The sequence below is a fragment of the Balearica regulorum genome, chromosome 5 (genome assembly GCF_011004875.1).
Source record: "Balearica regulorum gibbericeps isolate bBalReg1 chromosome 5, bBalReg1.pri, whole genome shotgun sequence".
Classification (NCBI taxonomy): domain Eukaryota; kingdom Metazoa; phylum Chordata; class Aves; order Gruiformes; family Gruidae; genus Balearica; species Balearica regulorum.
This window is the reverse complement of record NC_046188.1, coordinates 40,540,765-40,556,909: the sequence shown is the minus strand read 5'-3', so window position 1 is coordinate 40,556,909 and position 16,145 is coordinate 40,540,765. Positions and strand designations below refer to the sequence as shown.

General features: G+C 41.0%; 1 protein-coding gene across 7 annotated transcripts in view; it reads left to right on the top strand.

Annotated features, from left to right (window-relative positions):
* Positions 1–16,145, top strand: part of MIDEAS (mitotic deacetylase associated SANT domain protein) — a 186,019-nt gene that overhangs the window by 43,076 nt on the left and 126,798 nt on the right. For 5 of the 7 annotated variants that reach the window (XM_075754329.1, XM_075754332.1, XM_075754331.1 and 2 more), the window contains 8 exons: positions 2,435–2,577; positions 3,440–3,543; positions 4,975–5,050; positions 6,169–6,257; positions 7,423–7,572; positions 7,777–7,953; positions 8,360–8,559; positions 9,986–16,136. In XM_075754329.1, coding sequence (XP_075610444.1) covers positions 2,435–2,577; positions 3,440–3,543; positions 4,975–5,050; positions 6,169–6,257; positions 7,423–7,572; positions 7,777–7,953; positions 8,360–8,559; positions 9,986–10,202 — 1,156 coding nt within the window. In that variant the 3' untranslated portion in view covers positions 10,203–16,136. Of the gene's footprint in view, positions 1–2,434; positions 2,578–3,439; positions 3,544–4,974; positions 5,051–6,168; positions 6,258–7,422; positions 7,573–7,776; positions 7,954–8,359; positions 8,560–9,985; positions 16,142–16,145 lie in introns of those variants that run through there. The other 2 variants (XR_012835706.1, XM_075754330.1) reach the window with 2 other exon arrangements.

Sequence of the window (16,145 nt, the reverse complement as noted above, 5' to 3'; positions counted from 1 at the left end):
GGAGGAAAAATGGAAAACTGTGTAGCGTTACAGTTTTAGTAGACTTTTGCACCTGTAAAACACTCAAAACCAAACTTTGAGGTTTTCTTGGAGTTCTTCACTCTCCTTGCAGGTTCCACTTTTAGTCTGCATTTGAAGTTGAATTACTTTTGAGAAGCAGATCCTGAAACACAGCCATGGGCACCAGAGATGGGACATTTTCAACTGCCTTACTTCTCCCCTGCCCATAGCCATGATGTGAGATGTGTAATGTCCCTATTGCTGTACCTTCGACAGGTATTGGAGATAGTGTTTTGGGGAAAAATGACAGTGTATGGCAGCCTGTCTAAAACTTTCCTGCTACATCTGCCATGCTGGATGTCATCTTGTCATCATCTACTGGAAGGAAGTTAGCATCAGTCTGTGCATCTAGCAGATTCTGCTTGTCCAAGTGGGAATCCCACCCTGTCAGTGTCAAGTTGGCTGCTTGAATGCATAGGTGAAGTCAGAACAAGCGTGTAGGATAGCTGTCTTCTGCATCTCTTTGATTATACACACGTGACTTGTAAACCATTCCCCTCAAGTGTGGGGCAAGTAGATCTGCATCTGCTATAGATGGAAAAGAAATAGTTTGTAAAATCTCTTTTAATATGTGTTCAAAGTCAGCCATGTGTTTTGAATGTAGGCTTTTCCAGCTTGTGACATCTCATGGTGCAGCTGCTTACTGACAATAGCAAAGTAATGTATTAGGCAGAAAAAAGGGAATGAAGGTGTTTCTTTCTTCCCCTTCCATAACAGAAAATTAGACCTTCTTCCTTCCTTTGATACCACAGTCTTCTACAACTTCAAAACATCCTATCGGAACATTTGCTAGTATCTCCCTGGGTTTTTGTTTGGGTTATATGTGTTGTTTCAAGGCTTCCTTGCACCTTTTCCAGACTCTTCCTTTCATAATATACATATATGTGTCATCTCAGAACAGCAAAGGACCAGAAAAGTCTGGAGGCTCACATGTTTCGGTTACTATTCCTTATTGTACTAGATCATGCTTTTTTCCTCTGGTAATTGTGTTTCCCCTCATGCTTGGAGGCAGCCAAGCCAATACTTGAGAATTATAAAAACCTTGCCCTGGGCAGGGAGCTTTACCTTTTTTCTAATGAAGCGACTCTAGAGTTTAATCATCTTGTGGGCACTGCCTGCCTGATCTACTGTCTCAAAAAAGAGCTTATTTCTCCTTCCTTTACTATTTCAGGAGTTACCAGTATGGTGCTAGTTGACTAACATCTGAGAGGAACGTTTTTGCATTAAGCATAGCTATCTTATTTCAGAATAGGAGATTTTCATTATATTCTAAGCAGTCTGAGCAGCAGCTATTCTCAAATATCTTGGGTTTCTGATATGTTGGTTTTCTGAAGGGTCTTTCAGCTAGCCTAGTTTGGACATTTCTTTTGCTCTCTCTTCTGGACCTCTGAATTGCATACATAGTTGCTATATTACTCAGAAAGTTGCCCTTGGTCTTATGCAAAATATTTTGCACTGTGTTTGTGTAGCTACTGTGGTGTCTCTGCCGGTATTTTGCCACTGAAAGATGTAGAGCAATGACAACGGACATCCATGCTCTCGCTGCTTGCTGTGCTATTGGTGTAGACCTCCAGGCCTCCAAGTCTGGTAGAGCAGCCTTTCAATGGTGGTTCTTACCTATCTCCGTGCACAAAATCCTGTTTGCTAGCACAGAGTAGAATCTCTGTGGATGGTCACTTGACTTAAAGCAAGTATAGTGCTCTGTGGATTACATGTTTGTGAAAAATCTGTCCACTAAGTCAGCATCTAAAAGTATGGGATTGTGTTCAAAGAATGGGATTTGGTCTTGATACAGAATGAGCTATACAGCTTTCATTGTTTTATATTTTTGGTTTCAGTTGTTAGAAATAGTTTCTAGAAGGTAATAGCTTGTGTCAGGATCATAAAGGACCAAACTTTGAGATTGATCCTGGTTTGAATGGGGAGTTGGACCAGACAGATTGACAAGGACTTCTGGAGACTAAATGATGCTATGATTCTGTAGTTACGACTGGCAAAATGTTAATAGTAAAAAACATTCATCTATCTTATCCATGAGGAGCAAGCTTGCCACAAGAGAAGTCTGTGTGATGGCCTCTCAAAGTGATGATTGTTGAATGCTAATTACTGTTCTTTGAGCAGTTATTAGGAGATCCTAATTTAAATACAATTTCAACTATTGTTGATAAGACAATGGAAACTGGTAATGGATGTAAAACCTCTCACCTTTTGAGTCATACTTATTAATGTAGCCTACAACACCTGAAAGCTGTTCATGTTATATGCAAGAGCCTGCTGCTTTTCAATTTCTTCATAATTAGTGCTTCTAGCAGAGATGGAGACTTTCTGGATATTGTAAAGGGGGCCTGACCATTACTTCTTACCTTTTCTGCAGGCGAATAAATGTAGGAACTCGCTTTCAAGCAGAAATCCCATCACTCCAAGACAGATCTCTGGCAGCAGTTGATGAACATAAAGCAGAGCTGGTGTGGCAGCCGTGGGGTGACCTGGAAACCAACAAAGTCACCCAAGAGAATGGTAAGAATGTGAAAGGCTGGTAAATAGGACTGAATTGTCACGATTGTTGAAGGGGTAACCACATATCTACTGTACGCATAATTCAGAGCTGCCAGTCAAGTGACATTTTTGAGTGGTCTTGAAAACAGTCTTAGGAGTAAATCTTGTTTATTGGGTTGTGTGTGGTGAAGAGGGGGAGTTTGATAGGATTGGGTTTTTTTAATGGAGATACAATGGGACCATTTGTTACTGGTCAGGCAAAGAGCCTTCTGCTCAGTGAAGCTTCCTTGTCTTTGTTAACATTTGAATGCTGCATGCACTCAACTTTTGTATTTTCAAGGGATGTTCTAGACATAATAGTATTTTTGAAAAATTAAGTTGTGGACTGAAGTTAGGATGAGGAAGCAGGGGTTGTGGCAGCTAGTGGCAGACTTGGGGAGCTGTCTGCTGTTGATGCATGTGGGCTGTGGCATGTACAAATCCTGAAGGGAGGAGGAAGTGGTCAGGCTTGGAAGAAGTCTTTCTGATGAGAGAGAAAAAAGGGTATTGTGAAATGGAAACTCACAATATAAGGGGGAATTTAGGAAATCTCTGAGGTGAAGGGAGATGTGAAGACATTATAGGAGGGAGATTTGCAAGAAACTCCATGTGTAAATAGTGCTGCATGCAGAGTAAAGCCACATGACCTTGTGGTCTAATGAGTTCTTGTGTCCAAATGTGACCCAGATAAATTTGCAAGGACATTTAATTTCTCTGAGAGTGGTACTTTCTGTTATGTTAGCTCTGCTTCAAAAGAGCTAATTAATGATGCAAATCCTATAGGAAACTCCATTTTAATCTTCTTACCTGATTTTTTTTTTTTTTGGTACCTCTGTGGAAATAGTGGAAAACCTGCTAGCTGCTGCCTGTTCAAGCATTTTTCCTGGGGCTGGAACCAACCAGGAGCTGGCGCTGCATTTCTTACATGAAGCAAAGGGAAGCATTCTGGTGAGTCTTCCTGGCTTTTCACCTCGATGTGGTCAAAGATGTTAATAAAGACCAGGTAACCTGTCACTTCATGAGAGGAGAGCCTTGCACACTCCTTCCTGTGAATCTGGCTCCCACTGTTCAGTGTCCCTTGGAGATGTTACTGTCCCCAAAGTGGGTTCTGCCTGATATGGACTGCCACGTTCACTTACTACCTTGCACATTTCAAACTTTTACATGTTTGGCTTTTTAACAAGCAGACTGTCGGTCTACCAAGGTGAGTGTGCTTAGACTGCTAAATGAATCTTAAATGTGGTCTACCTGGGAAGATGACCATTTTGGAAGGAAAAATAAGAGGCTCGCGCTGAAGCTGAGGCACAAAGTGCAATGTCTTGCTTCTCTTTCTTTTGGCAGGTCCATTTAACTTCTCTCTGCTTGTCTATAAAACAGCTGTGCTGCTAATTTTATATCAATATTTTAAGACATGATACACTTTCATAAAATGCCCTTTGACACCCCTGGGAGGTAATATCAAATAAGAGCACAGACTATGACACAGGGTTGTTGTCCTTTTTTAGTTCATGATTGATTTAACCTGGCATAAATTAGCCCCATGGTTAGGAGTATCACACACTTTTGCCTGGCTGCTTGTTTCCCATCGACTATAGTGTGCCAGCACTGACACTTGTGAGACTGTATTGACCTGGATTGGAGAAGAGAACAAATAAAAAATAATTTTTGTGTGTGCTAGATTTCTGCTTAGATAAGTTACCAGAACCAGCCCACCACTGTGAATGCTGTTGCTGGCATTAGGGAGGAGCAGGGCTGCCCCTGGCAGCAGGAGCTCACTGTTAAGGTGGTTTAAACTGCTAATTGAAGCATCACTCCATTCTCTCTTTCCTGTTAACTTTGAAACACTTCCAGTTTAAATGCAAAGTAAAAAGCAGCTTGAGAGAGTTTGTTGGGGTTTTTTTTGTGTGTGTGGAATCTTTCAGTTGCGTGACTGCTCTGTTTTATTTTGAAATATTGCTTAGTTTAGTGAAATAAGATCAAAATGACTTAGATGTTTCAGACAGACATCATTTAGGGCACTGTTTTTGGATGTGAGTATGTAATTTAGGCCTTCAGTAAATGAGAGGAAACTGCTGCATGGTCTCTGTCTATGGAATTAACTCTTTCCTGATACGGTGGTGGTTGCGTTGGTTAAGTGTCAATTCGCAGAGACATGAAGAGATGCCAAGAGCTTACTGCTTGCCTGTGGTACCCAAGACTCAGTGAATAGTTAAGAAGGTGATTTTTAAAGTTGTGAATCACATTCCCTGTCCCAAATGTTAAACTGTGCTATGGTTGTTTTCAGTTAGCTTGCCAGAAAAGAGAGGATTAATGATTGCCTGATCTTTGTTTTAAATACCCCAAACACTAAATTAATGATTGTGTTTGTGTTTATCTTAGGGAGCTTTGACCAAACTGCTATTGAAGAGGCCAGTACGATTGCCTACTCACCCTTTGGCAGATTATCACTACACAGGTTTGTTAACTGGAATAACTGTGCTGCTTGTCGATCATAAAGGAATTTTTCTGTCCTGTTCTGCTCTTTTGGGGAACTCTGTACATTTACAATAAGATTAAAAGACAACTTTTCTGGTAAATCAAATGATGCCTTGCCAGGATTTTTGCCTGTGCAAATTATGGCACCTCTAATGTACAAAACACTGCCTCTCTCAGAACATGTGCATGTGTGTATTTGCCTCTGTGTGTGTTCTAGTTTCCTTTATGGGGAAAAGGGAATGGGATCCCTTACACTAAGCCACAGAGAGTGCAGAAAGATAGCTAGTATGCACAAGAAGGCTGTGGTTGAGGTTACCGCAACCTTCTCTGACATGGATTTCCAGGGTGGAGTTAACTCCAGGGGGTTTTATGGGTAGAGTTTTCAAGCTTGCTGAGGAAAGCTCAGCCAACTATTAATGCCTGTCAATGTTTCTTCAAAATTTAAATGCCTTAAACTGCCTTTATAGTCTTGTACCTAGTTAGAAAATAGTCAGCCATATCACACTAACTTCAGTGATCTAGAGGCACCCTAGCCACCTGAAAGACCTGATGTAAGGTGGTAGAGAGACATCTAATAGCTGGCACCACAAAACATAGAAATTACATTTCTTCATTATTACACATTTATAATGCTTGGGAAATACTACTTGGGTAATATCTATAAGGCAGGAGGAGATTTCCAAATGTGTTTTTCAAGTACAGTGGATTGCTGCTCAAAGAGAAGATCCTGTTCTCCTGCCCCACCATTTCCCTTGTATAAAATGTAATGACTGGGCCACCACAAAGTGTTTCTATTCACCTTGCTGTTTCAGAAAACATCTTAGTTCTTCTAGTTGTCCTGTTTTAGCAAGTTGAACTGAGTTAACCTGTGGTGATGAGTACCAGGTTTAACACAAAGGAAATGATGAGAGGAGGGCTGAAGTGGAGCAGTAGGGGAGGGGTTAACAGCAGTGTGCAGTTATGCCGGATTAGATGCGATGTGAGACATCCTTGCATGTGTGTACTGGTCTTATTTAAGGTGAACATGAAGAAAAAGTATGTATAGGAGTAAACATTTGAAACTACAAGGGCTTTGGTTACAACTTTTTTTATCTACAGGATCAGACAAGTGGAAAGTTGCTGAAAAAAAACTTTTCAACAAAGGCATTGCAATCTACAAGAAAGACTTTTTCTTGGTCCAAAAGCTTGTAAGTTACTTTTTTCTTTTCATTTTTTTGACAGCAATGATACATTCTTACATGTTTGAGCATTTAACACAGGGAGTTCAGTCTTCATTTTGCTGAAAGCTCAGTATTAAGCATTAAGTCCGGCACTCAGAAGATTTCAGAAAAATTTTATCATCCAGCACAACATAAAATCTCACTAGATAGCTAGAACAATAGTGTTTGTTTTGCTGTTGTTGTTTGCGTAACCCTTGTACATAGTGCATTACCTCCATTCGTCCACACTGCAGATATCACTTCTACAGGGCATATTTATAGAGTGCTGGTAATGTTCCAGTACGGCTTAAACGGCTTGCTTATAAAACTAATAGAAACACATCCTTGCTACTGATGGAAAGGACCAAAGAAGGATATGTGAATGATATGTGAATGATGCATCCTTTAGGATCTCTTTTTCCAGTTTTCTGTGACAATGTTAATAAAAATGATCACTGCCATCTATTTTCATGACATGTGACGCTGCAGCAGGGGGGGGAAAATCACTGAAGGAGTGCAAAATCAGGAGCTGTATTACATATTTCTTCTGAATAAATACCCAAAAGGCATTTAAGTTGCAAAAGCCCGGAAGCTAAGAATATATTTGAAAATTTCCAGAAAAATCACTGATAGAGAATATGTAGATGGTCACAGGTCTGGACTGATGATCGTCTACCACCATATGTGTATGAAATGCATGTGGCCAAAATGGGAAAGTGCCGCAAACCTTCCTTTCCATTTTTGGATCGGTATTCTGGTCTGGTCTTCTCTGAAGTGCTGCTGGAAAATAAAGCTCCTCCATAAAACTGAAAGGCTGCTTTCAAGCTTGACAGCTCAATTGGAATGTTTCAGAGGCTAAGAGGTGCATTAAGCTTACAAAGTGCCAGGTTCTGTCACCTTTACATTGACCAGCTTTTCTTTGGAAAGTTGGTCCTGTAGTTCTTGGCCAGTAACAGTGGCAATAGGGGATGGGCTGTGGGGTGGGGCATAAAGGCAAATATGACACAGAAAAGAAGGCTTTAACAGAAGTTGTGGAATGGAGACTACTGAGGAAAGAAAAATGCAAAGTGTATTTATTGCACCTTTAGTAATTATTTGTAAGCCTTCTTAAAATCATGTAATCCACTGAACTTTAATGTTTTTTTAACACCAGATAAAAACCAAAACAGTGGCTCAGTGTGTGGAATTCTACTACACATACAAGAAACAGGTGAAAATTGGTCGGAATGGGACCTTAATCTTTGGGGACATTGATGTTACTAGTGAGAAATCTATGAAAGATGAAGCTGAGGTTGACATCAAGGTAATTTCCTAAATTTCTTTCACCTCCTTTGGGTTGTGGTGCGAAGTCTGATTTTGTGTGTTGTCTAACTTGCTGCTAAAATCAAAAGCAGAAACAGTCTGGCCAGTGTGGAGGAGTCCAGACTCTCAAACTTGTGTCCTGTGTCACATAATAACATTTACTTACAGACACCAAAATTAACAGTTCCTTTATTTTCTGGTGAAGAGTTCCCATAGGTTTGCACGTGTTCTTCCTCCCAGAAGGGACATTTACAGTGAAGAACAGGGGCACATGGAGGAGGAGGAAGAGGAGGAGGAAGAAGAAGCAGAGGAAGGGTTGGATAACAGAAAGAAGAACACAGTTCTTCTCAGAGATGAACAGACACTACAAGATGGTGTAATAGTAAGTGCTGTATTATGTATGTTGTGCTTTCTGTGCCACCTTTGCTCTGCAACTAGTTTAGAAAATACCAGGTGGATAGTTCCAGATGTAAAAAGCTTCCACCTCTGACTTCTCCCAGAGCAAGAGACTGGTTCTGAGGTAGCTTAGAGCATTACTAGCAACCAGACTGCATGCTGTGGCAGGAGAACTGGGATGAGTAAGGGGAAAAAAAACCCCAATATAATTCTTTGTGGTTGGTGCACACATAGGACCATGATGAGAAATGTCCTGAAAATATCTTGAAGACTTTCTCATTAAATAAAACCTCGGTCTGGAATAAAGGAAGCACAGGAACCTCAGCCATTATTTTCCTTCTGACGGTGGGTTTGAGTTTCAGTTTGCCTTAACTGTTTCCCACTCTCCACAGGCCAGTGATGCCAATATGAGGAGCCAAGAGGCAACTGTCACGGGCAGAGTTGGAAGGAAGCCAAGGGAGACCACAGTGAAGCATCGAAAGCCTCTTACTGCTCCAGTGCAGAGGAGGCGGCGGAAACAGAAGATAAAATCAGATGCTACCAGTAAAACTCAGAACACAGAAAACACATTTCCATGTAAAAAATGTGGCAGGTAAGAGCAACTCTGCTTCCAGCAATAGTCACAGAATTGTGGTAGGGCATTTCCTGTGGAAGCTTATTCTCAAATGAGCTTTCCTTCTGTCTAGGCCAGAGACTGGCAATAATTTTAATGACTTATTACCCCAGTAATACTTGCAAGTTTAGGGATTTTTACATATATTGGTATTAAGTTACTACTACTTGGATAATTACTTGCTGCTCATTGTTTTTCCTCAAATGGAATGAGACACCATGTGCATTTCAACTGTGTACAGTATTTGGTGTTAAGCTGCACTTTCAAACAGCTGCTGTGTTGCCTCTCTAATGCGTACATTTTTGTAATGAGTAATTTCTATATATTTGCTAGATCTTAAATTAAGAGAATGGTATAGACTTACTAATGAACAGTGGTATAGAAATACAAGACACTACCTTTGTTACAGCCACAGATACTAGACCAGTGGATATACAGTTCATCTGGTTAAACTTGCACCCATCTTTTGTGTCTGTAAAATATATTTTAATCTTTCCTCACATGGTTCTAGTAGTTTTTGTAGGTTTGTTGCCAACAGATTCATAAACGCCAAGAAAATTCAGTTCCCCACATAAATTGCTTACTCTTAAAACCACAGAGTGTCTCATAATACCAGTGATTACCCCTTTATTTAAAAATGGCGTGAAGCTCGGGGATGGTAAGCGAATGCCATCTCCATCTAGTTACATCACCAGGCGTGTTGACAGATGCCTGCTGTGGCTGGGACTTAGCTGGTCCTGCCAAGGCACCCTGTCCTGTGCCCTCAGGGAGCACGTGGCATTGGAAAGGGCAGTGCTGTGAGAAGTCAGGCAGCTAGGATTTGGTCCTGGCCGCTGACAAAGGAGAAGCAGACGAGGATTCTTAATGGTGTCTAAACTTGTGGCATTTGGTGCAAAATCCAAGTAGTCAATGGTGAAAGATGGAGGGATAGATCATAGAAGCGCAAAGTCAGGAGGAAAAAGCTCAAGTGTTTCTAGCTGTGTGGACAAGGCTCAGGAGTGGCATTTGGCCATTGTTCACCCCCATGTTTATTGCATTGTTGCGGCACAGGGGGAGTCCCTAAAAACCAGGGCCCTAAGCAGCATATGCATATTTCAGATTCAAGCACTGCCCCTCTGAATTTAGAAAACTTAAGAGCTGAATGAGAGATAAGAGGAAATGGCCATATTAAGAAACAAAGTGAGTGGTTTGAGGGTGCTCAGGATCTGCTGCTGGCATTCTACCTAGTGCTGGCACACACAGAGTCAGAAGTGGTGTTTGCTGTAGATGCTCTATTGCAATGCCAGTGTGAGTTCCTGTGCCAGAGCTCACAAACTTGAGGCTGGAGCAGCAGAAGCTCTTTTGGAGAATTAATGAAGGAGGCTGTAGGAGAGACCAATGCTAACATACATGTGTGCTTCCTCAGGGTGTTCTACAAGGTGAAGAGCCGCAGCGCCCACATGAAAAGCCACGCAGAGCAGGAAAAGAAGGCGGCCGCACTGAAGCAGCAAGAGAAAGAAGCAGCAGCGGCAGCGGCGGCGGCAGCAGCGCACAGCCAGGCCCAGCAGGAAGAGAGCAGCGAAAGTGGGAGCAGCAGCAGTGGGAGCAGCAGCACGAGCTCAGATGAAGATGGAGAAATATAGCAGCAGACCAGAAGTGGAGGGAGTAGCAAGGCTGGACCCAACCTCCCTCTTGGTGGTCTCAGTTTTTTTGCTTGCACTTTTCTTACCTGAACCATCAGGTCTCAGGTTCAGTGCTGCCGTTTCCTCATGCCACGTGTTTCACTTGACCTTGCCAGTACTGACCAAGCCAGAATGGTGGATGAAAAGATTTCTTTCAACTTGGATGTTTGGCTTTGTTTTGTTGGTTTTTTTTTTAAACAAATAAGATTTCTATTCTATTTATAACGATATCTGAGGTACATAATAGAACAATGTCACCTGCAGTGGAAGAAAGTTCTCTCCTGGGTCAGTCAGACCTTTCTTTTTATGCTTGTAAGGAATCATGATAACAGGACTCTTGGATATAAAGGTTTCCAGACCGGAGCAAGAAAATGATGCTCTGCTCTGAGCTAGCTGTGACACTGGTGATTTCTAGATGTTTCCTTTTTCAGCATGTTCTTCTTCCTGTTACACTTTCCTGCCTTCCTTTCTGAGCATTTATTCAGGCAGCGCGCAAGTTTTGTGGAAAGATGGTGTGCACTTTTGGCCTCTGCTTCACAAAAATGAAAAGTGGGATGAGTAAGACACTCTTCTTCCTTTTGAGAGGAAGCTTTATTTTTCAAAAGTAAGCCTGAGGCGGTTTCTTTTATGCCATTAAGAATGCAGCAATGGATATAAAAAATATCCTGTGGGATTAGAGTAGCCACAGGCCTTGCGGGTTGTCTCATCTTGGAAAACAAAAGTCTGCCTTTGATTAACTTAATGGAAAGTAGTCTGGGCTTCACAAGTGCAATTTGAAATGTAAACTGCTGGTTTTGACTTTGCATAAATGGGAGCAAGTTTGTTTAGTGAAAATGAACCAAGACCTTCTCATGCGCTGGATTGTGTGCACCTCAGAGATGGGAGGAATGTACTCTCATCTCCAGCGGTCCCCTTAAATCCCTCTGTGAATGGCTTTTACCTCTCCACACATCCGTTTCTTTCATGTGGCAGCCCTCATTTATTCCTTGAAATTACCATCATCAAGAGCTTGTATGGTGGGGCCCTAGTTTCCCAAATACTTCCTGTCAGACAGTACATATGTGCAGGAGGAGCTTGTCACTTCTTTCCACACCGGTGGCCGGACAGCCCTGCCTGCTGGGTTGTCCTGCTGCGAGCCTTGCTCTTTGCTGAAAGGCTGACTCTTCCTTCGCAACTGACACGTGCTAATAGCCCAAAAGGTCCAGCCACCAAAAACCTGCTGGTGAAAGAGAGTTAAGTAGTAGTAAAGTTCAGGTGACATAGATGTTAGATTTGCACGGGATTGTTCTGTACATCTTTATAGCCTTCGCTTCCTCCTGCTTCACAACCGGTCAGTCCCAGCCCTGTACCCCGGCTGCCCAGCTCCCTCCAGCCAGCGGTCAGAAGCAGCGCTGATCCCTCAGCTTCCTGGGAGCCGGCACTGTCAGATTGCGTGTGCGCTGCTCCAGGGGTGCAATACCGAAGGAGCTGGTGGCTCCTGCGTTCCCAAGCAGGGATCCTAGGGGGGGTGCTGTGCATGGTCTACAGAGTGTTCCTGACTGGCTGGGGTTTTTTTTAAAAATTTTCTTTTAAAAATCTTGACCCTTCAAGCTGCTAGATAAATTCCAGGTTAAGTATGGAAAGTGCCTCTAACTCCAGCATGCCATCTGGCAATCTTTTCCTGCCCTGTGGTTTTATGCAACCATGATTGCTTTACTCTCTAAGTCTGGGAGGCTGTGTATTGTACCACGTTTGCTTTGACATATGTATGCCTTTGGATAGAATCCCTTTCTCTTAATAGCAGAAACAGTTACTGCTCTTACAAAATAAGTAGGAGTATCATTAAGGATGGCACTTTTTTCAATGTTGACACTTTTGCCTTTAAGTGTGCAATTTTCTGCCAGGGTTGTATTCTTCATTCCTAACAAGATTAGGTTTCTTTTCAGCATTCGGATGACTGTTCCATGTCCCTACATGCAGAGGTCTTGTTGACTGACTAGGCTGTGGAGGCAGATGGCATGTCACAAACTGTTAAAATCATTCAAAAACTGCAAAGAGCTAAAAGCTGCTAATCTTTAAAAATAAGCTTAAGCAAATCAGTCTTCCTATTAAGAGTTTCAATCTTGATTGTTACCTTTTTCCTTTTGTAAATTAGAGAAAATGCTTGTCTGCCGTTATCGTAGAAGCTTTAGCACACTGTGCCAGGACGGACAGTAGGTGAAGCAGCTGGATCTCATGGTCCACTTGTAGTACTGGGATTAATTCCAGTAAAAAGCAATGATGCAACTCAACTAAACTTAAAGTTCTGAAGTATGTTTCTGGGAAGTTGCCACTAGTTGCCAGATCTGGAGAACTGCAGGGCAACAGTTGAGAAACAAGTAGCGCTTGTGAGTATATCTACAAAGGATTTAAAGTAACTTAGATATTGTTATACTGCTGTAATTGAATGTATTTGCCTGAAATACCAGTGTCCCAGCAGTAGAACGGTGTACAGTTACTTAACACGGACTGGGAAGACCAAAAACACGTAACAAAAAAAGTGGAGATAGAACTAGCACACATTGAGAACGTGGCAAAAATGATTTTTTTTTTTTTTTAAGATTGGATAGGAGATCTGACTGAACTTGAGAACTAAAATAAGGTTAATCAAACTCTCTTAGGAAAATGATTTCACTGTTCTTGCTAAACCAGTGCAAAATCAATCAGTATGTAATCCCATAGGAAAAAACAGAGACTGTTCTTACTGGGACAAAACAAAGCTCTGTCTAGCTCCAGGTCTTGTTTCTGACAGCAATCAGGAGCGGATGCTTAGGAAAAAATGAGGGATAGCACGGACCAGTGGGTGTAGTTCCAGCTAGAAATGAGGATGCTAAACTAGAATTTATGTGTGTTCTCTGGTAAGGCGAATCTGCAGAGAGGTTTTTACGGAAATGTACCGTTCTCCTTGTGGGCAGAAAGTGGCTGTTTCTCTGCATTTTACTCTTTTGCTCTGTGTATCACCTGCATTTACTTTAGTATTTTTAGTGTCTGGAAGTATGCCTGGGTAATAATGAACAAACATTTAGTCATGGCCCTCGAGAGTTTTCAAGCTTGAAGTAGTTTTAGATATGGCATAGAAAATTATGGTGACAAACAACTTATCAGATGAAATGAAGTACGAAGATTTAGGGAGCAAATAATGGGATTGCTTTAAGTACCAATTTAATCTTCTTTCAGATATGATGATGCTTGAATGTGAGCATTATTATAGTCTTCCAAAGAGCAGATCTTTCACTGGTTCTCCCTGTTTTAGGAAATTGATATGAGTGATTTTTCCACTTATCAAGGATAAGCCATTGAGGTGCTGATAAGAACAAATCAGATTTTCTTTAATTGCACAAAAGTGGTGTGTATTACACACTGAATCCAGTGCTGGTTGTTTCTCTCCCACCCTGCTGCAGTAGAAGAGAATGGGAAGATTTGATACAGTGAGGTCTGTCACTGGAAGAAAATCAGAAAAGAGCTTTTTCTGAGGATAACCTCTAACAGCTATGGGTTAGCATGGCTGACCAAAACCAGGTAAATGTTTCAAGTAAGTGGCATCAAATGGAAATATTTCTGAGCACGTTTACATATTGCTAGTAGCTACCAGAAGAACTGTTTTCTGTCATGGTAATAAGTAAAAATGCTCCTCTGAGTGTCTTGTTTAAAAAACAAGCAAGTGAAACCAAACCTGCTGCCCACTTGCTTATGGTAGCAGTTTGGAATTGATCCTACATCTGAATTAGATCCAGCCTACTAGCAAAAGTTGGCAGAGAATTGTTTTAAAAAACCAAACCAACCAACCCCCAATTGCTGTGGACAAAGCGCTTGAACTGAATTTGTCTAATCTGGAATGAATTCTGTTACCCTTCTTAGAAAAAATGACACGAGTGGCTTTTTACTGCAGCACAGTGTTAATTTAAGGCTGTGTTGTTCCAATTACGATTTTAAAAAAATAAATGTTTAGTCTGTGTTTTGTTGATTTTTCCATTTCAAAACCCTGTGCTCATTTTCCATCATTTAAAGGCCTGTTTACTGATCCCCATTTAGTATAAGGGTTTGCTGTTAATTTAGAAAAAAGGCAGGATATGCTAAGTCATTAAGTTGAGTTTGAACAAGGCGTCTCTCTGCTTTAGCTGTCTTTTCTATGGGAACAAATATACGAATTATAGACCGCAATTCTGTAAACGCGTACTAATAGATTTGCCTTTTACTGTGCGAGATCAGGCTTCAGGTGGTCACGTACCCAGCAGTCAGGTGGCTGTATTTCAAGACCATTACCTATTTGAGTCTTGATGCCAGCTTTGGGCGTTGCGGAGATGCGGCGATAGATCATGTTTTGCCCTGATCGCCTACTTCTGCCTTTCTGCCTGTGTTGTCTGCCCTTTACAGATAGATTCAGTCTTTCAAGTTTGTGATCTGCATGGGGTAGTATTTCAGTTTTGTAAGACTGTGTGTGTATATAATTACTAGATACATGCATGCACTTGTGATGCATATCTGATATAGCTACAGGTGTTTTGCAGTGTAGCTGCGAGAACAACAACTCTACGTTTTCGTTTATTTGATGTTTTTCCATTTACTGATACAGGTAATGGTATCTGAGAGAACTCAACTCTGTAAGCTGAAGGCCTACAGAATTTCAATTGGCTGTGCAGGACCTTGGCATTTTGCTAGCTAGGACCAGCTAGGAATATAGCTGTTTGAAGACAGAGCAAAGATAGAAATTCTAAAGCTTAAAGGTAACTCATCTATTAATCCCATACCAGGGATTGTGAAGTCCAAATTAGCTGAAAATACCCTCTGATTTCTCAAATTGAGGCTTTTGGTCATTTTTATCATTGCAACAAGCTTAGATTAAAACCATCACTCAAAAAAAGTGTGTCCTAACCACAGAGTGAGCTTTCTCACTCTCAGCAATTACATACTTCTTAATTCTCTTTCAGGCGGTGGACTAAAAGTCCCAGTATCTACGTATCTTATTTTAACAGAAATGAGAGTAGAGAGGACTGTAGCCATAAGTCTTGTTGGCTTTCATACAGTGGCACTTTTAGTCCAATGATTACCTCTGCCAGAAACCTTACTCTAAAGTGCATTTTCCCACACAAACTTTCTCCCTATTTTATTTTCTGATGTATGTCTGAAAGTTTATAAAGCTTTAAAGAGACAGAGAGGCGGTGTCTACAAATCATGTCTGATTTTTGTGGGGGTGAGTTTCTATGTAAATTTGTCGCTTGGGTTCAGCTGCTTTACTCACCCTCATTCTCTCCTGTGTCGAATGGTAGATGACACAGACTTTGAATCCCCCGCTGTCAAAGGATTTTTCTTTCCAAGACTAGGATTCCACTGACAGCTGAGCCTGAAAAAAACCCCTTAATTTCTCCAGATTAGAAAACAACATATATTTTTATAGAAATGTAATTGTATATTTTAAAAACCAGTTTCCTGCGGCTTCTCCACATGTATTTTCCCCCTTGTAGTTCAGATTTGATATAAACTTTTTTGTGTTCATTCTTTTTATGTTCTGTTTTTAAATTTGTAGTCGAAGCTTTGGTGTACTGTACAGGAGCAGTCAGCCTTTGTAATTACTGTATAAATGCTTTATAATAAAGTATATTACTTTTATTTTAACAAGTGAGCAGACACTTCCTTTTGTGTGTTTGCTGCCTAGGGCACCTTTTAAGACTGTTACATGTTTAAAATGTACATATATAAATATATTTACCTGTTGCTGTACAGTTGTGATAGACTGGACTGAGTTTATTTTTTGTGTGCTTTTTTATAAAATATTAATACACTAAAGGAAATCTTGCTGATGTGATTGTAATGTACTATGTAACTTATTTACTTAATACCCTCTATATATCTAAAACCCCTTTTATTAAATGAGGTTTAAAAAATAGT